The sequence below is a fragment of the Cupressus sempervirens genome, chromosome 5, assembly GCF_028749045.1.
Source record: "Cupressus sempervirens isolate cs-2001-9-10 chromosome 5, ASM2874904v1, whole genome shotgun sequence".
Lineage (NCBI taxonomy): Eukaryota > Viridiplantae > Streptophyta > Pinopsida > Cupressales > Cupressaceae > Cupressus > Cupressus sempervirens.
The window spans coordinates 606,186,565-606,209,136 of NC_143122.1; the positions used below are offsets into that span (position 1 = coordinate 606,186,565).

General features: G+C 35.1%; 2 protein-coding genes across 6 annotated transcripts in view; both read left to right on the plus strand.

Annotated features, from left to right (window-relative positions):
• UPL5 (ubiquitin protein ligase 5) overlaps positions 1–15,250 on the plus strand; it is a 43,403-nt gene extending 28,153 nt beyond the window's left edge. For 3 of the 5 annotated variants that reach the window (XM_089832026.1, XM_089832028.1, XM_089832027.1), the window contains exon 4: positions 14,317–15,250. In XM_089832026.1, the coding sequence (XP_089688152.1) occupies positions 14,317–14,580 (264 nt within the window). In that variant the 3' untranslated portion in view covers positions 14,581–15,250. The remainder of the gene's footprint in view (positions 1–14,316) is intronic. The other 2 variants (XR_016364869.1, XR_016364868.1) reach the window with 1 other exon arrangement.
• An 895-nt stretch (positions 15,251–16,145) lies between these two features.
• Positions 16,146–22,572, plus strand: part of LOC149557355 (metal tolerance protein 11-like) — a 128,013-nt gene continuing 121,586 nt past the window's right edge. Inside the window, exon 1 of the mRNA XM_089830231.1 lies at positions 16,146–16,252. Within this exon, the coding sequence (XP_089686357.1) occupies positions 16,146–16,252 (107 nt within the window). The remainder of the gene's footprint in view (positions 16,253–22,572) is intronic.

Consider the following 22,572-nt stretch of genomic DNA (forward strand, 5'->3'; position numbering starts at 1 on the left):
ATCTGATGTTTTATGGATACTTTTTGGATGCATCCAAATCTTTGTTGCAGTCTTGGCAGTTTGAACTCCGAGAGCATTTCAACAGTGATTGATAATTTCAGCAACATAACTGCTTCTTAGATATGTTCATCAAATTTGTCTTGGTCTTTGCTTGCTGCTGTGGGACAAGTAGTCTGGTCTAGGCATTGGTACTCAAAATTTGAGAGCATTGTCTGCTTCCAGGTATTGTAATTCTTGCTGTTGAACTGCTGATGCCCTCCAACATGATGTTAGTCAATGATGCCATCCCTCGTATTTTCTTATGCACAAAAAATGAGGCAAACTTGAGCTTCAAACGAGTCTGATTTTAACCTAAAAAACTAGTGAAAACCTTCAACAAGTAGCTGGTACAAATGCCAGGAAATCTGATTGTTAGGTAAAAATCAGTCAAACCCTTGCTTAGAATCCCTACAGAGGGCACACCATTCTTCAAATGCATGATTTTGTCATAGAATTGAGAAAAAAATTGCACATTCCTAGGTCTCATAGCCTAGGTGCGGAAAATTTGGAAAACCGTAGCCACGGGTTTCACAGAAAAAATTAGTCCCCTGAAGGTACCCCTACTGAAATAAAAAATCCACGATTTTTCTGGGAAAAATGTGCTTAACAATAACCATGATTTTGATAACCCTTGTTTTTGGGTGTGGATGGATCACATAAAAAAGAAACTTATACAAAAGTGTTCACGATTTTCTTAAAAAACTTGGCTAAAATAGTTTCACACAGGAAAAGATGACCCAAATATGCATGGCCTTGGAACCAGCAAGATCCTCACAAAAGAAGACACCCGATCATGAAAAAATAAAATGCAACTGGCAGAAGACAAAGGGTGTGCGTAGCAAAATAGAGAACACACTGGTTGTGTCCTTCACAGACGGTCCTTGTAAACCAGAAAACCTGTGAAAGCAAGAAAAATCACTGGCTGCAGACTTGGAAAAATTCCTACTTTGCATGTGCAGACATGAGAAAAACACAAGTGAAGTCGCTTGGCTCGGAAAACCTCAAACATGGGCCTTAGAATAAACCTTTCGAAAATTCCAGAAAGGCTCTCAAATCCCTCACAAAAAATTCTGGAAAATATTTCTAGGTAGAGGATCACAAATTAAAAAATTCATCAAACAATTAATAATCCCCTCTGTTAATTTTCGAACTAGAATAATGTAAATGCAATAAACAGGAAACCAGAGGAGCATATGAATAGATGATATGGTTATGTATCCAGGGAAAACCCTCATATTCAAGGGAAAAACCCGGCCGCACCCAAAAAGTAGATCCTTTTATTGAGTTCTCAAAAATACAACACAAGGAATTCTCACTTATGATTAAAGACATGAAACCTTTCAATCAAAAGCCTCACTGCCAAAAAGCTGATCATGTACAGGTCATACATATAATAGAGATCTTACACTTGAATACAACATCATCATGAACCATGCATATAAGCACTCAGATAGCTCACAATACATAAGCAACTAGACAGATCTCCCAAAGCACAAGCTACATCTCAGCACCCAAAACACAAGCACCCTCACAACTCTCACATTCACAAGCTGCGCACGATACACACTCGTACAAGCTGCTCTAGATACACGCATATAGACTGCACTCTATACACCTTACGACCACACAAGTATATATATACTGATGTCACTGCTAAATACAGAAAATAAAAGCAGGATTCCCGTCCTGAAGAAGTCACATCCACATCATACTTGAAGATTGTTCTCAGATTTATTGTTTCAATTCAATCTGTGCATCTCTTCATAAGAATTCTTCAGAAGAGAAGAATACGATAACAGTGAAACTCTGAATGGCATTCCAAATATATTTATGACTTCTCCGTGTATCTCAACACATGCACAGCACAGTTGATCATTTGTATCAATACTATAGAAAAGCTCAATGCACATTCACAGAGGTTGCTCTCGAATTGGGAAAGTCCTTAAAAAAACCTTTAGACCATCAAATGACTTCGATAGCTGAGAGATCAGACAGAGGAATCCATAGAATCTACCATTACAAGGCTCAGTATATCTCCTTATCGAACCGACAACAACTGACCATGAAGCAGCAGCTCCTTCAAGCCATGAACAGATACAATACACACAATAATATGTCCTCTATTCTTGAAGTGATTACTTTAAATAGAATGATGTTTTCATTGCAGAAGGAAACTTTCTTCAATAACCTGACCATGCTTGATGGAAGATTAAGCTGTTCAAACATACACGACAAAGAACCTTTGACCATGCTGACAAGATAACTAATATTCCAACTCAGCTGCCATGATAGCACAAAGGAACTTGCTACAACATGAAGAAAATGATTATAAAAGCCTTAAAAAACAAACATGCCCATGCCATACGAATACCATGATCTGGTTTAAAATATGAACACAATAACCTCATATGAGATGAATCACTGAATATAGAGATAGCTGAATCATTATGATGCAGGAGCATCTTGCAAGAGAAAATTTATTTATTAAAAAAAAATAAAAAAATAAAAAAAATTGTGGAGGAAAGAGAAAGTGACCAAATTAGAGGAGAAATAATAAAAAATTTAAAAAAATGGAAAAAGGAGCAAAAGAAAAAAAGAAAGAATTTCTATTTTCGAGGTGCAAAGGTGGCATAAATAAAAAAATAAGAAATCAGTTGTCATTCCATTAATCGAGGTGTGTAGGTGGCATCTTAGAAGCTTGTGGAAAGTTTCTCAAATCTTGCATTTAATAGTTGTTGTGATCCATAAAGGAAATGTAATTTTCTGATTGGGCCACATGGTGGTGCTTAGTTGTAATTCTAGAAGGTTATGGAAGTTGTAGAAGGTTGTGGATATTGTGTAGGAGGAATTCTAGAAGGTTGTGGATAAGTCATGCATTGGGTGGTAAGTGCCTATTTAAGCAAGGCATATGAGCATTTCTAATCAAGCTCGAGAAGAAGAAGCTCGGGAAGTAGAAGCTTTAAAAGGTGAAAGCTTCAATGTGTCAAAGCTGGAAGGTCAAGCTTCAAGGTGTGAAAGCTGTGGAAGGTGAAGCTTGGAAAGGTGAAAGCTTTGGAAGGAAAAGCTTCAAGGTGTGAAAGATGGAAGGTGTAAAGGCTTCAAGGTGTGAAAGAGAAGGAGGAAGTGAAGAGTGAGTTTTCTTGAGTCTGTGGACAGAGCACTGAATGTGAGGTAGTTTACAGCAAGATTGTGATGGAGTTGTGAGTGTGTAGACAGAGCGCCGAATGTAAGGCAGTTTACACTTGGATCTTGGAGAAAGTTGGAGAAGAGCTAGTGATTGCGGTTTAGAAACAAGAAGGTTGCTTGGTGGCTTGCGAACATAAGTTGAGATCTCAGAGGTTTCTACTAGAGTGTGGATCTGGAATAGCTTGGGCTTGGATTGGATTTTGAGGGATCTTGTAGAAATGTTATTGTAATTAATATTGGATTTTCAAGTATAATAAAATTGTTTCAAAGCATTTTGTCATCTCTTGTCTTCATATCGTGGCATTTTTGGTTATGAGTTGGTAGGGTGGTGTGGCCTTTCATCAAGTGGTATCAGAGCGTACCTTCATCACATTATGGAGCCATGGTGAGCAGCAGATATAAATAGGTGTCAAACTGGAACAGCACCAAAGAATAAAACAATGTTGAAGACGTATTTTGAAGCTACATCTTCAACTCCCTTGACATAATTTGATACCATCTAATAATTTTCATTATTCAATCAATGTTTCACAGAGTTTCTGGGGACATATTTTAGAGACAGGGGATCAAGGGCCTAAGTTTGGGGATGAAAAAGGGACAACAAGGGGACAGCTTCAGAGTATTTGGTGGAGGGTGTGGCACAGATAAACAAATCAAAATGAATTGAGTTTATGGAAAAATCTGCAATATAACATATCTGCAAGTGTCTTATGAATGGCAAAGTAATTTTCTGAAGTTAAAGATTCGTCTTATAGCAAGCAAATTGGAGGCACCCCTGGTGTAGTTAGTGGTTTAGAGGGGGGCGTTTCCACCAAGTCCCCAAGTCTTGGAAATGTCCTTTTTAGGGGACACGACTTTCTTTGTGTGGGATGTGTCCCTATGGAACCATGGTTACCCCATGTTTTTGGGATTGAGATGGCAGGGGATCAAGGGATGAGTTTTTGGTATATCAACTTTTTCTTGCCAATTTTGGGGGCAGCTAGGGAATGGCTATACAAAAGCAGGAAAACTAAAAATATATAGGCAAATTTAAAATATTCATATGAAATCAATGATAAAGAATGGACTTATATGTCAATGTTTAACTCGCATCACATTAAAACATGTTATCTCAACATTACATAATAACATAATTCACAATAGTTACTTCATAAGAACATAAAATTGAAGTCATGAAGTCACACACATATCTTCTACCGTGCCTACCCGAAGAGGGTGGAAAGAGGGCTTTCTCTCAGACTTCTCCTAGAGAAGAATGCATTTCCACCATCCTACTTGCAAAGGGTGGTCTACCATACCTACTCACAGAGGGTGGAAAGAGGGCTTTTACCTTAGACTTCTCCTAGAGAAGAATGCATTTTCACCATGCCAACTCGTAGAGGGTGAATCCACCATACATACTCACAAAGGGTGGAACAAGAGATTCCACCTCGAACTTTTGTCATAAAGAACTCATTAACAAAAAGTATAAGAATGGCTGAGTTTGCTCTTAACAGAGACTCCCTCTCAGCAAAGACAACTTTGATCATCACAATAAGATAGCTGATTTCAATTTGACAAAATAGAGAGCAATTACACTGCCACATAGGCTTGCAAAGACATCTCCCTCTGAAAAATCTCTCTTTGAAGATCATGATACTATTAGAGCAACATCCGCATGTTCATAATCTCACCTCGTCTCATTTGCTTCTTGTTGCACTATGCAACCAATAGAGATTAGTAAAAACAATCTATCATAAAGAAATATTAATAGATCAATGCTAAAAAGTATACACTATTGTTAATGATATAAGAACAAACAATATTCAAGAATAAGAAAAACTTATCTCATGATTTTCTTTTCAGATTTTGATCTACATAAAACCCTAGCAGTATAATATGCAATTGCCCAATATTTCAACCGTACATCGAATTTTGAATGTCTTTAAGCAATGCGCCCTTGCCTTATTCAATAGCAATCTCTTTGGAGGTCTCCTTTTTAGTAGAAACAACAAAGCGCTCAATAGTCTTCCTTTCTCTTGATGAACGATCAGGAGGCATGGTAGTGAGTTCCTTGGTCTTTCTCTACCTAGATTCCATATCCGTATCTTCTCCTTCCTTGCTATGACTCTTCAACACTGAAGCTTTACCTCGTTTTTTCTTTTGTGTCTTAACTTAGCTTGCTTTATCAGTCTCTTCGAGGACACTCTCACAAGATTTTACACCGTTTGGGACAACTGATTTGTCACCTCCTTTATTTCTTGTTTCCCCCTTTGAATTTTCCGACTAATGAAGCTCCACCTTTTTCATCACCACCTGCTCCCTAGTGTTCAATCACCATTGCCATTTCCAATTCCTCTTTGGGATCTTTTCTATTGGCACAAAATTCTACCACACCTACAAGAGACTTTGTTCCTGCCCATGTCATCTCTATCACACTTCCAAAAACTTGGGCTTCAAATCTCCCAACAAACAAACAAACTTCCAAATCCTTCCTGAACTAAAACCTCGAGCGTCTCGCCACTCGAACTGGAACAAAAACTTCATCAAACAACTTGCGAATGTTCTACAAAACTCGCATCACATCTCTCGTAAGCATCCAATAGTGCGATTTAAATCATGATCCTGCAATAACATTAGGATGTCGCTAAAACATTTAAGCGTCCAAATATATGCCTTGTTTTTCCCACATTGATAGTTATTGCCAAATAGCTCATTCAAAAACTTTTATCTATTTCTTCCACTAACGACTCATAGATGCTTTCTTGAAATACACATTTGTTCGTGTCATTGTCAACAATATACTTCCATTGAACACATAATAATGGAAGTCAACACTTCATGAATTTGTTGATTCAAAAGTGAATGGTCAAATACGCGAAGCACAACATAAGATAGAGTAATTGAATAGACAAAACTTAACATAGTAAAATTTACATAGCAATGATCTGTTAGAGTAATAAATTATTTTCTTATTAATTAAATCATATTGATTTAATTATTATGTCACTTATTATCTGTAGTTTACTTAAGCTAAACTTTAGGCATATTCTAATTAATTATTTAATTAATTATTATCATGCAACCTAGTTTTTACCTGTTAAGGTTTTGATCTCCTTTTATAAAGATTGATCTCTTTGTAATTTATTAATAGTGATTTCTCTTTTTGCTCATCAAGATTGTCTCATCTATGGATCTGAGAATTTTAGCCTCCATAGCTTTTTCTTCTCTCCTTTTGTGATAGGTGTTTCCATGTAGGTGATTCCTGGGAGGTTGATCTTTCATCAACTTCAACATGGTATCAAACCTCCAAATCTTCATGCCTTTGTTCAGTTTATGAGAGGTTTGGCTTGGTTTCCAGATTTGTGCTTTTTCTTTCAGAGGGTTTCATTTTCCAAAGTTATTTTGTATTGAGTTTGGGGGGTCATTGATTTTTGGGTCACTTTGAGACCAGTTGAACATCATTGTTGAGCTCAGAGCGCCCAAAAACTCTTATTTTCATATAAAATTTATCCAATTTGGACACAGTTGGAATCTGAGGCAAACATATATTGCTCCGAAATTGGGGACGTTTTATTTTGCCCTTCTAATGCTTTTTTGACTTACATGTGGTTTTTTGGCTGTGACTTGCTCCTCCGGACTTTATTTTTTGCAAACGAGATATTGTCGGAAAGTTGGTTCCAAGCCTGTCATGATGGTGTAGTTTATTTGGACTTTTGTTGTTGTTTGGTTGCTAGTTTATGCAGTAAAAGTCGAAGGTTCTAATTTGCACTTTGGGAGACATCTTGAGGCATTCTATTTTACAGATTCTACTCTAGGCACATCCCACTCATTTTTTTGGCCGTGACTTGCTCATCCGGACTTTGTTTTTTGCAAACGACATATTGCCGGAAAGTTGGTTCCGACCCCGTCGTGATGGTGAAGTTTATTTGGACTTTTGATGTTGTTTGGTTGCTAGTTTATGCAATCAAAGTCAGAGGTTCTAATTTGCACTTCGGGAGACATCTTGAAGCATTCTATTTTACAGATTCTGCTCTAGGCACATCCCGTTCAGTTTTTTGTTTTTTTGCATTCTGGTGAATATTTTGGTTGTTTCAGGTCCAGAGATCGATTTTGTTCCTTTAGATGATTTTTCATGGGTTGTTCCATCTCTTGTATCAACCTTATGTCTCTTTTGATATTTGTTGACATACTTTTGTAGTATTTTTGCAAACACACTGAGATAAAGTGCCACTCTATTGCATTTCGAGATCTTGCACATCTTTGTGTTTTGTTGTACTCGTACTACATTATAAAGTGCCTTGGGGGGTTTCATGTTGGCCATATTCGCCAACTTCCTTTGTCAAGTGAGTGTTCCTTCCTCGACATTAGCGTCATGATGTGTCAATGACACATGCCATTATAGGTGTTTGTACTTTTGCACTCTTGATGTTCTTGGTTCTTTTTTATGTAGGAGATTTTGCATTTAGTTTCATTGTTCATGTCTTACCTCTCAGCACTATAGGGTGGTTATGTTGGTTCTATTGCTTTTTTGGTTCGATGGAGTGAGCTATGTATTCGGTATTTGATCCTATGTACTAGTGGTTGGATACCTATGCATTTCGATGAGATGGATCATTTACAATGTAGACATTCTTTCATTCCTATTTTTGGAGCCCATGAAGATACCTTTCATCTTTGATTGATCAGCTCTTCAAACTTCGTCTTCTCTACCTGGTCATGTTCTATACAATGGAGGTTTTTAAGATTAGTAGTTTGACAGTGTTTGGAACTTCATGCTTCAGCGGTGTTCTTCATGATCATCTTTTGTTCCCATCTTGTGGGACATTCCCTAGTTTGTAGGCTTCTTCAGTCCTTCACTAGTTCTTTTTAGCTTTATTTCCATCTTTTTTTGGAGTAGGGTTTTTCTCAGGTGGTTTTCTCTATTTCTCCTCTTTTCAAGAGATTTGGTTGTGCTTGGGAACCTCATCAAGCCTTGTTGCCGGGACCCAAATTTACTTTCAGTAGTAGTTTCTAGGTTTTTAGCTACTATCTAAGTTTATCTTAAGGGGGGGTGTTAGAGTAATAAAATTTTTTCTTATTAATTAAATCACATTGATTTAATTATTAAGTCACTTATTATCTCTAGTTTACCTAAGCTAAACTTTAGGCATATAATAATTAATTCTTTTATTAATTATTATCATGCAACCTAGGTTTTACCTGTTAGGGTTTTGATCTCTTTTTATTAGGATTGACTTATTCACTTTTGATAATAGCAATTTCTCTTTTTGCTCATCAAGAATGTCTCATCTATGGATCTGAGCATTTCAGCCTCCATAGCATTTTGCTTCTCTCTTTCTGTGATAGGTGTTTGCATGCAAGTGATTCTTGGGAGCTGTGGGGTTGATCTTTCATCAACTTCAATATGCTCGAGCACAGAGAAAGCCCAATAACTCGTACAAAGTATCATCCATAATAAGACCCAAGCAATCAACTAAGCAAGTTGTTGTGCATAAAACCCCCATCGAACATTTATTGCCCGAGCTTGTTATCCCAACAATTGGCAAATATCACACATTGCCGATGGACTCTTCATTACGAGAAGCTCCTTCCTTGGTAGTTTATAAACATGAACCAATGAAGATATTCAAGATGAAAATGTATTGCTAGGCCATGTCATATCATTCCAGTAGAGACAAAGACGAGCATAATCAAAATAATTATAAAAGAAAACTCTATTAATAGAGATATGAATGAATTTCTCGAGCAGCTACCACAATCTTTAACAATTACATTTGGCCTAATACATTATTCTTATTGTTGTTATCAAACTTGGCTTTGATTCAATGTTAATGTTTTGCTCAGAACAAATGATAAACAACAATAAAGTAGAACAAAAACACAAACATAAGACACAAAATATTGCCACACCAGAAAATATCTCTTTTTATTGATAATAAAATGTTCATGTACAATGTTTTACGCTTGATGCATATAACAATACACTAAGCAATCAAATAGATTGAAATGAGACTCTTCATAGTACACCCGAAGGTCTCTTCAACTTTCAAATATGATACTTCATATTCCCAAACGCATGACACGTCTCTACATATAATATTATCTCGAATATTATCTTAAATATCTTCTTCTGCTGAAGATGTCCATACTGGTCATATTTCTATTTCATAAAATCAGAGATAAAGATCTCTATTGCAGCTACAATCTTCAACACAAGATTTCTAGAGTACCTCACACGGCATGCTGTGATATCTATGTATCTTTAATAATTCTAGTTATTAAATACGACTACACAAACAGTTATGGCATTATCGTTATACATATATCTAAGAAGTATCATACTAGTGGACAGCTTGGGTCAATATATCAAATGTGCTGTAATTTTTGTGCCATTTGATCCCTTGACATTTTGCATACTTGTCAATCAGGTAATCTTCAGTGACAGCATTTGAAAAATCTGCTTTCAATGAATTTGGAGCACTGAAACTTAGACATTATCAGTTGTTTTCTGGTAAGTTGTCACACTTGAGAACTCCAATTGTTTAAAATTGAGGCAATTTCAGCAAACCGATTTAGTGTATGTTGCAAGCGTTGTCAAACAATTCATGTGCCTCCTGCGTAGATTTACAATCCTCCATACATCAAATAACTGAGGAGTCACAACTAAGACCCAGAAAGTCCACTTTCAAATATACTGGTGGTTTTGCTTACTTTATTATAAAGTTACTGTTTTTTGGCACATGCTTCACACATACTACTAAAGGACAATGACTTTGGCTGTACACATGCGTATTGGACTTTGCTTGAAGATCTTAAAGTTTTCTCAGCAAGCCTATTATGTACATGTTTTGCTTCCATCACATTTCATGAGATGATATATCCTTGAGGTATATGTTGCCATCTATGCTTTCACATCTAATTCATGTCTATCAACACCAGACGGAAATCTGATTTCCATGCACAAGATTAATCTTGATACACTATTTAGTATCTTCCTTATTCAGTAATCTGCATGCCTGATTTTAATATTAACTACTATTCTGACTAGAGCTGCTATACTATTTAATAATTTGATAAGTTTTGATGCCCTGTTTTATAACTCTCATTATATGCCACACTGGTATTATGGTAGTAAAGGTTTCTGACTTTGTCTATTGTACAGGATATCAAGGTGCCCTGTGGTTTGATTTAGAATGACACTAAGGGTGTAAGGGATAAATAGAATTTACAGGAGAGTAAACATTATGGACAGGTGGAAGAGAGGTAGAGTTTTAATATTTTATTTTTCCACGGCTATATTTAGATGAAGATTCTTATGTGCGCCTTCATCTCTGAGGACAAGTGCTTCCTCAGCACAGTTCAACCTTAGGATCTCAATTAAATTATCTAATTTCCGCAAGCAAGTTTCTAACACCATTTTGTATTGCTGTTACTATTGTTGAGCTCTGTTATGTCCTCCTGTTCAAAATTATTTTTATCAGTCAGTCTGGGAGTATGCTGCCAAAAGTCGCTCTCGGCTTGACCTGACAGATGCTTTTCTTAGCATGCCCATCTGATTCAAATCTGTGTAGTCTTGTGTGACTCTTGTCAAAACGTTTTGCATACCTTCTGTATGCTTCTACCTCATGAATATATTTCTAGGAACTTAACACTATAAAAGCTGACAAACAACTATGTGCTTTGTGCTCAATAATCCTACCACTCCTAGTCCTGCTGTTGAATTGACTTCCCTCAGTTTGCAAGCAAAGCATTGCATTTTTTTGTTGTTGTAATGAGAGATATTGATGTGGTGGAAAGCATTGGTGAAAGCTCCTTGATGGACACTTTTACACTATTTATTAATTCATTGAAGATGAATATAGGCTGGCCTTGAATCTGAAACTTATTTATATTAATGATAGCTGTGATACAGATGCCAAGGACAAGAGCTGAATCAAATCATACAGTCATCATTTCGTGTTGTTCCTCAATATGAAGGAACAGTCGATATAGTGTGTGTTAGTGTGCCTTGATTGTGGTTTATAGATGGTATTACCAACTGCTTTGTTCCTAGAATACATTGCAATCAAGCATGCAATCACAGAATTGTTTCTTGGATACAAATTACTGTACCGCTTCAAGAATACATTATTTCTGATGTTATCACTTACAACTAACAATCATCTGTTAATATCTGAAGTATGGTAAAGAGGTGGTGCCAATAAGCATCATGTAGCTTGCTAAGCTAGAGTGAGTAAGTGCATCAACTTTCCTCTCATGCTTCGGTCAAGAACCATAAGTGTTGATGTAGCTTGAGGTAGGTTGCTGCACACCAGCAAAATGTCAAGAGACAAATACTCCAAAAAGTTGTCCCAATGCCTCTAATGTGACATAATGTGTTGTTTTCTAAAATGATCTGGGGGTGGTTCATTTAATCACATGCCCCAAAGAGACTGTCTTTTAGGACCCTTCTTTAAGAACATAAATGTGTGCACATTAGCCAATTCTAAAATAGTCCATTAAGAAGATAGACATGTGCTCAAATTGGGTTACTCTAGAATAATCATCTTATGATAATAATCATGTTACGAATTTCATGAAAATTGGAGCCTTTGGGCATTATTGCTAAATGTACACCATATTTTTACAATGAAAAGTATTTGAATTTTATTAATTTGCTATGTAGTGAGCTTCTAAACTGTCAATAGTGAATGATTTATCAATGTTATGATATGCATATATGGACTCTCTCTCTCTCTCTCTCTCTCTCTCTCTCTCTCTCTCTCTCTCTCTCTATATATATATATATATATATATATCTGTTCCCTGTTCTCCCCAAAAAATAATCCCTCAAGTGTACCCAACCTGAAAACACATCCCCATCCCCTAAAATGTCCTCACCCCTGAAACTCCATGGAGCATGGTGAAAATGCCATGATAAGTCATTTGGACCTTAATCATTTGAACATATACATGCAAGCATCAACAGGGCACTGCCATGATTCCCCTCTACAATAAAAATAAAAATTCAGTTCTGCTTGGCACGAGCCAATTTAGTGGTTTTCTCACCGATGCCTTAACATGTTTTATTATTCTCATTGTATCATGACTAATAATCTTTTTGTCAGTAGTTAATTGTGTTTTATTAGAAATAGTAGTTATAGAACTGCATAATTAAAACCTAAAACCCAAAACCTTAATGGTTATGAACATATACATACAGGCATCAATTGCCACTGACATGGTTCCCCTCTACAATAAAAATAGAAGTTCTGATCTGCTTGTCATAAGCCAGACTAGTGGCTTTCTCAATGATGCCTTAACATGTTTTATTGTTCTCATTGTGTCATGACTATAATCTTTTTGTCAATAGTTAATCGTGTTTCATCAGAAATCATAGATATAGAACTGGATTATTAGTATTGTTCTTCTAATATGTTAACTTTGATTTATCTACTGTAGATTTCCATTTTAAATTTTTAATACATGTCATGTTCAATATTTTCTTATATCAATATTTTCCTGGTTTTATGAGTATTTTTTCTGTATGCTTTTGTGGGGTGGCTATGTACTAACTATGGTTCTCTGGAATTTTGGTTCTTGCTGTATCAGAAACTCATGTCAGTTTTTTTTTGTCTACAACCTCAAAACTTGGGGTGACACTTAGCATATTTATTGATTCTGGACTTAGGTACCCAGTTCTCACCTTGGCCCTTCAAACCAGGCGAATTTCGAACCGGTTCTTGGTCCTGATCCTGTTTCCTTTTTGGTTCCACTTGGGTTGGAACCCAAGTAGGTTGGTTCCTCCAGATCAAACCTAGGTCAAACCATGATCAAACGAAGGCTGACCCGGTTAGACCGAGTGCAAACCAGATACCGTTCCATTGGGAACATTCTATAATTTAGTGCAGAAAACAATTATTACAGAATTTGAATAAAGATTTTTAACATTACAAAACAAAATTTGCTGAAGTTTAAAAATATATTACATCAAATCAAACTAGCCCTCAAGATTTCTTCCGGTTAAATTTTTATATTCAATTGCTGATAATGACCCCTGTTCGAACAATTGGAAGCTCCATATAGTCATAAATCATATTTGAGACATTTTAGAACATCTCCAATAGGTGAAGGGAGTTGCAAGCTTCTTATATAACATTTTTCAAGTAGGATGTTAATTACAAACAAACAAGCTCTTTGTACAATGAAAAAGTAGTCAGCGCTGGACAACTTGGAAATCAAGAATGTTATTAGTGCAGTTGATCCCAATAACATTGGCAATGTTTGTGACCCAACTAATGCCTTTGATGAAGAAGAAGATGAAGATCTAGATAATCCATTAGATGATTGAAACTTAGCATAAAGTTTTTTGAAAGTCTAAATAATGATAGTTGAACTTGATATTGTTTTAATATTTTGGTGTTGATAATAGATATGATGCTAAGATTACAAGTTTATAGTGTTTTTGTTGTTTTTATGATACCATGTAGCATTCTAATCTGAATTCATTTTTCTAGGCTGCATGCATGCATACATACATAACTAGCATTCTAATTTGAATATATATAATTTTTACCTGTCTTTTGCACCAATGAACCCCAACAAACCCACACCCCATTCCAAGATTTTGTCGTACCAGTGAACCGGTTCTTCAAACTCGAACTTGAACCTGAACTCGAACTGGTAACTTAGATTCTGGGTAGTTGTAATAGGCCTTTTTGATGTAATTGTCACATTTAGATACTCCTTTGAGGGTTGCATGATAATTATTAATTATGAATAGATCATATAGATTATAAATTGTCTGTAGTGGGATGAGAAAATTGAAAATATGATCATAGTTATTGAACTATTTAATTGAAAAATCTTACTGGAGAGCATCACAGCTATTATCTGACAATGCAGGACTCTAGTTACACAGTGAAAATAGAATTAAAATATTAATAGATGAATCTATCAGCAGGGTTTGTTTTGAATGCTGTTCTTTCAGACATCTGGATGACTCATATAGTGGTTATTTCTGGGGTTTTTGCATCACTTGGCAAACTTTGTGTTGTAGGCATCTCAATTATCTATATATTTTTATGATTTTTTCTTTCTTCCAATGTAAAATTGTTCTGTATTATACAGGTGGTTGAGGATATGAAAATGGAGGAACGGAGAAAGCTTCTTTTCTTCTCAACATCCTTGTCCCATCTTCCTGCTGAAGGGTTTTCTGGTCTTTCGTCAAAATTTCATATTCACAGAGCCTACACTGACTTGAGTTGGCTTCCCACTGCACATACTTGCTTTTATCAGCTTGTTATTCCACCCTACTCTTGTTTCAAGATGATGTATGATCGCCTGCATGCTATTACTGATGGAGGCATTGCGGAAGGCTTTGGTTTTGCATAAAGAGCAGTCACTAGAAAATTTTAAGATGGTTACAAAAGTAGTTGTATAACCAAGTAAGCAAGTTTTGTCCAACTTCTTTTTCATCCCATGGGAAATGCATAATCTTTTGTTTATAGTACTAATGCTGACATGAAGTTTGTAAGATATCTACAAATATTAATTTGGTTTTGTTCTTCTTCACAATGACTAAATTTTGTGAAGGTTCTATTCTGGCGCAAGTGTCTATGCCGAATCATTGCGGTTGGATTATAATGATAATCCTGAGCAGCTTTAGAATCTGAAGACCTTTCATTGGATTGAGCAGCTCTACTGTATCAATCAACTTGTAAAAAATCGTCTTCTATGTATATTTTTCTAGTGGAAGATATTGTTTATCAGAATGATGTATTTATCTTCTGAGTAGAAGATGCAGTTCGGTAACATCCCCTTTCAAATCTATGTGTTTGACCTTTTTTGAAAGTTGAATCATTAAAGTTTAGTGTCAGGCTAGGCATTACATATTTTGTTACAAAATTTCTCTCATCAACTTTGGGATACACTTCTCTGTTCTCATTTTCTCACCAAGGGTATGATCATTGAATGTAAATAATGTTCTGAAGCTGTCTTGTCACTGGTCAGTGAGACATCTCTTCCCACAACTAATCTAATGATTTTTTGGTTTGATCTTAAATATGCCCTGTGGCTACATCTGATAATTGCTGAGCTATGTTCTGATGATCACTAGGTTCCACTTTAGTTCATTGGCATTTTCCCTTTGACGTTTTCTCCTTACAGAACTCAACACCCCTTAGAGCAGAAAATACGAGGTAGGCTTGTGATTACAGAAATAGATTAATTCATTATAACTTTTAGGTTTCTGCACAATTGAACACAACACTCGTAGAAAAAATATCTGCTGAAGCTTTTATTGAATTACATTAGTTGTCAGATTTTTAAGATATCCAATTTTCTTGATTGGTAATGCCACTTCTGGAAGGGCATCTTCTTAGTGCTGTGTCTTGTGATTGTCTTTGCTTGGGAGTTAATCTGGTTCCAGATGGGAGTTACCAAAGAACAGCTTGACTTGTTGTCTCAAATTTTAAATAGACTTTGCCGTTCTTTCAAAGAAGTATACCTAGAGATTATACGCAGATGGACAAAGCTAGTGCATTGGATTGCCAAAAGAGACAAAATGTATTCAAATGTTTTTCTTGGCTGTCAAAATAGAAGTTTTTTACTGTTCCTCATGAGGGACTTGGTGATGCACCCTAAGGGATTAACAGATGAAATCTAACGTTAGATACTATGTCATTTGGGAGTCTTTTGTTGATGCTTCAGAGTGTGCTTGGACATGTCACAAGCTTCAATACACCTCCCACATTGTTGGGGGGACATCAAGAGCTTGTAGGACACCCAAAAATTAGAGTGGTGGGATGCCCCTTGAGCATCCTGGGAATTGCCTAAATGTTCTTGATGTCTTGTTGCCTGACATATAACAGAGGTAAACCACAGTTGCCAGGAGACCTGTTTCCTACCCCCTGAGATGCATCTCAGAGAAGTCCAGTACTGGAGAGGAACCCTTGGTTATGGAGACATCCCTGGAAATGCCCCGATTCACAGAGTTCTCCTGGTTGCCGTCTTCAAAGAATCCTGACCAGAAATTGAAGTTTTCTCCCCCAAAAAAGGGTATGAGGTGTTATAAAAAATTCTCTTTCTTAATCCTCTGTCATTTCACTTGCAAATTCATTATTACTTACCTGTTATGATAATGATAGCCACCATAGTCTTGTGATCAATCTGCCCAATTGCCTCTCTAGAAAGACTCATCAATGGTGTACAATTATTCACTTTCTTGTAGTGTCATGATTTACTAACCATTGTTCTTTAACAAGAGATCTTTGTTTAACATCAATTTAACTGTTGGAAATAATGGAAGCCACTGATTATCTCCAGCCTTCTCAAATATCTTATAGGGACGCATCCATGCAAACCTTTTTGGCTCTCAAAAGAACAGTATACAATGTCTCATATCCTTTGGCATGCATATCAGCATCAAACTATCAATTTTTTTTTGAAATCCAAAATGTATTGATAATCTAATATGAAATGTGTATTGTGAGTTTTGAACTCTTTTGACTCTTTGACACGATGACATTCAACATTTGTGTATTTAAACTTTAAACTCTACCACTGTTCTCGTTTTCAGAAAGTTCTATGCCGTGATATTTTTTAGAATATATTAATTATATTAAACAAAAATTGTCGTCTGCAAGTACTCATCTCCTATTTTTAAAATTAGGCATACCTGTACTGTTTCTACTACTAGTCTCTAAGTAACCCCATCTCCTGGTAACCTCAGTGATAAACCTTAAAGAGTAAATAGGGCAGTAGGTGAAGCACACAAATGACTTCCATGCATTGTCATGTAAATTTTATGCTCCTAATTTCCATTCATATGAAAGACCAAAATAAAGGGAAAAATAGGAGAGAATCTTAGGAAATTTGAAGTCTACAGAAGGGATTTGCAGCATAGCAGAAACAGATTCAATAGCTCAAAACACTGGCAGATTGTTATTATATTTATTCCAGAAAAGAAAGTCTAAGGAATGACTAGGGGCTTCGACTCCTTGATTTATTAACAAGCCCTTTTCGTATGCGGCAAATTTGTGAGGCTATGAACATTTTACGATTAAAAAAAGAAGAAAAGGTTTGCTTCCTCAAGCTAAATTCTCTGATTATATCATTCAAGGTAAGAATGGTTGTGGTATGTTGATGTCAATGACAAGCACATTATTGAATGGAAATGGTAAGGCAATATCATCCATAATCTTATTAAAATAGGATTGTTTAAGCTAGGTATAACCATAAATATGTGGAATGTGGAGGTTTCATTAGGAGCTATGTGAACTTTGGTGGAAATGGAGAATGATATGAGAAGAAAAAATAATGGTAGAATTGGCTATTCAGAAGAAGATAAATGACCTAAATTACAAGGGTTTACATCATAAGATTCCATACAAGGAATGATGGTGCAACTTAGATTGTGTATAATACCCAAGTGGAAGTTGCTACTCCACTTGATAGCCCCTCGTTAACGAATGAGGCAAGATTATAGCCCAAGGCTAAACTTTTATCATTGAAGTCTATGCTATACAACTTTAATAATGTATCATGACAGGGGAACTCACAGATTTCACTCTTGTTAACTTTAATAATGTAGGAATATGATAACGAGTTTGTGTCATCAAGGGATGCTAATGGGGATGCAACATTATAACCTAATAATTGCTATAAGATCAGACTACTAGGACACGGGAAATTTGGATTATTTGCTTTTAAATTGACAACACAATTCATCAATGTCTTAGTAACTAGAAAAGAATTTGCAAATGTATTGGTAATGATCTAGATATGATAGAAGGTGCCTCAATTTGTGTAGTAAATATTGATAATTGATACTTGATCAAATTAGAGATTTGTACGAGAAAGTGGTTATGTATGACTTCTAGGATAGGGCTTTTCTTTTATAGTTGCCTTTGATACATTGAGAAGAATGTGTGGAGTGTGGTCAAGTGTCATGTTCTAAAGTGAGGTAGGCAAGAAGAATTTCTATAAGCTAATTCCTAATCATGAAACCCTTGCAATGTGGAAGCCCTACTTAGATGATCACTCTCATAATAATAGGGTAACAATTCTGATTCTCAATGGTTGGTGGTGTTTAAGGATGAGAATCCTATAAATTTGTCATCAATCTTTGTAGAATGAAGTGATTTGTTAATCCTTGCGTAATTGTGAAACATCTACATTTTTTTCATCTCAATTTAGCTCTTAGATGTTTATTGTCCAATCTTTAGATGTGTGATTAAATTTCAACAATCTTTGTAAAGTACTTGATAATTCATGCTATTTTATTCAAATGCATGTTTTATAAATAATGGTGTCATTTATTTACCAACCTAAATTGTTAATAAGGTTAGGTATACATTTGGTTTGTGAGTGTTTGTACTCTTCAAATTATTCAGATTCTTAGTATTTAATGGAACCATTCTTGAAAATTGTGACATCATTTTGTCAGTGATCATTTTGCTTAGCCTTAGTACTTATAAGTGCTAATATGGTTAATTGTAGGTATCTTTGGTCATTCTTCTTCCCCAGGCAAAACATCTTCCCTTGTATAATAAATGAAAAATGATTTCTTTTCAGAACAATTACGATGAATATATTAGGATGAAACAACTTTGATGGCTAAAATTGTTTCAAATCATCCTTTTCAAAAGGATTTGTGGTTCAATAGAAAATTACAAAATTTCAATATAATAATAAATGAGTGATAATATCTCTCATTAAAATATAAATTACAAACTTATTTCAATAGAAATGGTAACAATCACAAGAAACCTCAACTCTTTCGAATGCCTAGTGAAAATCTCTCTTTAGAAGATGAATTACAAACTTATAATCAATATAAATGCAAAATAATAATCACAAGAAACATGCACTCTCTTTTAGAAATCCTATTTGGAACACTAGCATGTTATGCACACATCCTTGCATTGTGAATGTGTCATGTAGACATCCTAGCATTGTTTAGTCTACACATGTGATTAAAAGTATATTTGAGTCCAAATAAAGATGCATTTAGCAACCATCCCAATAGCAATTATCAAATGACCATACTAAGCATCTAGGGATAAAGTACCTCAAGCCTTACTCATTTATCCAAGTTCTAGATGTACCAATTGAACAAACAAACTCTTAAACTACTTCATATATGAACATCCATTATCTAGGCCTCTATAGAAGATTATCGATAAAATCAACTAGTAGTCCACTATCTAATAATAACAAACTTGCAGAATGTAATACATTAACAGTAAATCATCACAAATAATATCCACAGAAGTTTGAACCTATGATTTGATGTGAAAACCAAATTAGAGAAAAACCACCAATAACATGTCATCAATCTTTTCACTCTTCTAAAGTGAGCTCTATTAGGAGCCAACTCTATTAAAGGTTATAAAACACACTGTTATATATGACCTTGTTAAATTATTTAATCACTCTGTTAGGAGTGGTCTTGTTAGAGGACTTTAGAACATTCCATTAGAATGTCACCTTGATTAAAGGATTTACATACGACTATTAGGTCAACCTTGATTAAAGGATTTCAATACTGATACAATGGTTAGACGATAACAAGAACTTTTGATTTGAAAAATACAACTCACTTTGAGAATAGCACAGTTTGACTTACAAGTCGAACCACTGATTGGCCTTCATTGTCATCCCACTCTGATTCTCTTCACAACCCTTCAAGAAATGACTCTTCACTTCTTCTCAATTCTTCTCAGCCTCCTACTTAAGTTCACCAATCAATAGAATCAACAAATGCTCCAATCACATTAGGTTAGCCCTTGTACTTCCTTAAGTAGGTAATTGTGATCTTCCACTTAAAAATCACTGTAGATCTTAGGGTTTTGATCAAATTCAACTCATACAATGAATCTACCCACCTTCTCATTCATCTCTGTTTCTAGAAACTTCTCTTAACTTCTCCTTGAATCCTTTCATAGAAAGGTGCAAACACAGTTTCCCTTGATTTTAATATTCCAAGTCATCCATCCTTATCTTCAATATCCTTTACATATTCCAAAAAATCAACTGTGTCGGCTAGAAATCATAATTTTCTCATAAACTATTAAAATGTTGTCCCTTGGCCAAAACTATGTTCTAATGCTTGGTCATCACTAGGGTACTCGGTCACTATCAACACTCTTGTTCGACACATATACTGACAATCGGTCAATATGGATGCTCGGTCAACAGTACTTCTGCTCGGCACATACTATGGCTTGGCCGACACTAGCATCACTTGACATACACTTCAAATTCCTTAATCTTCTACTCTCTTTCTTGGTCAAGCCTATATTTTTTGGTCATTCTTTGATCACTTCCTGTAGGCTTTAGTACAACTATCTTCTACACTTGTAGCATGATTAAACAATCACTTAATCTTGTCAAAGTCTAACTAATCAAGTCTCCATTGTAGTTTCCTCTCACAACTCAACCTTTCCTCAAGGTGCTTTTGTTAAGACCAACTTCTCAAATCATCTTCATCAATCATCTAGATATGACTCTCAAATCAGGTAGAAAACTATCTTACCAGTACGGTTTGACATCAATGACAACATAACAATTGTTCTAATTGTAGTTTCCAACAACTATAAGTGATGATGGTGGAATAACACAAAAGAGGTGAAGAAAAGAAACAATAGAATTTGGGATTGAGTGATAAATAAAAAAGGGTATTTTAGATGGATAGGATAGTGAGGTACCAATTTATTGTTGAAGTGTCAAATGTAGAAAAAAATAATTTTAGTAAAATACACGTGTCTAATCTATAGTTAGATAATTAAAAAGTACCAATAGATGTAGCTAAAGTTAGACACAATTGGAAATTATATCAAAAAATTGTATGAGAAAAAAATGTAGATGGAAAGGAACAATTAGTGGTTAGATAGAAAAAAAGGAAGAATGCAAGCATGCCAAGTCTATTGAGGAATATAAAGAGAGTGATGAAAAAAACTAAAGAAAAGATTGGAACACATAGAAGACACTGGAGCACATAGGTTCACTTGGACCTCAATATAAAAAATGAATGAAACATACAAGTCCAAAACTATTTAGTTGGATACTCTTGTTAAAATTTTGAGTAGAGGTCTAATCATGATAGAATATTATACGATATTGCGAAATTATTTTTAAAATGAACATTCCAACACCATATGTAACTATTTGGTCAATAAATAGTGGATCAAATTTATTGTCTTGTCTTAATAAAGTGGAGATACACGATCTAGTTTAAAAAGTAATGGAGTTAAAATATATTTCATTATGCTTAGATGAAGTTATAGTGGTGCACGATGCTTCTTGGATATGTATGCATGTGTATACTATAGAGAGCCATGTCTTGCAACATAATCTACTATATTCTATTAAGATAAATAATTATGTAAAAGATAGTGTGTAGGAGTAGATAGAGATGCAAATTTTCAAGGTTAAAGGAACAATCTATGCATAAAGCTCCATACAAATATTGCACCATAAATAGTTTCCATTCACTAAATAGAGCACAAAATTGATTTAGTATTTAAAATTGTAAGCACTTAAGAATAGATAGTAAGAGTTAGATAACTAGTTCATGAGCTCCATGCATACTTATGTTGAAGTCCCAAATGTTGTACAAAATTTGAAATATCTAATAAGGGAATAACTGATGGAAACAAGATACTTAAGGATTTTGACACTAGATGGATATTCTTGGTGGAACTCGTGTTTGAAAGTTTTTTTTTCCTAAATGTGGTAGTTTGCAACTTTTGCATTGATGCCTACATCTTGATAGAACATATGAAATTGGTAAGAAATTAGTTTCTCTTTGAAAATATAAGTTTGTAAAAAAAAAAGCCTAGTTGATTTTATGATTTTTTTAAAGAGAAACTAGTTTATGAGTATAGTCATATAAATAGAGCTTGAAGGTTAGATGCAAAACTCAAGTTGTGTAAGGACACTTTTCCCTTGGGTACTATTGTGTCTGTTGTTGACTTTGTTGAAAACTATACACTAGAACCTCAAAATGAAGTGTAACAAACAAATTACCACTCTATACAAGTGTCATTTTTTGTACATATGGAATTCACTCATGCACATGATAGCATATAGGAGCCAATAAAGGTTCTAAGAATATCACTTCTATATCATTGATGGTCAAACTCATTCATCAAAGTTTATGCACATATGTTTTAGAATTTTCTATAACAATTTAAGAGAAAGAGATGTAAGATATAATCAACACATAATATGGTCAGCCAATTGTACTTCCCAGTTCAAGAATGCAAGGATGTTCTATTTGTTGTGTAGGATGCATGTAACAAGTAGAGTGCAACATTTTTGGAATTTCATTGAGGTGGGATATGGAAAGGAGGAGCATGTGTGAAAAAAGCTCTTAGTAGA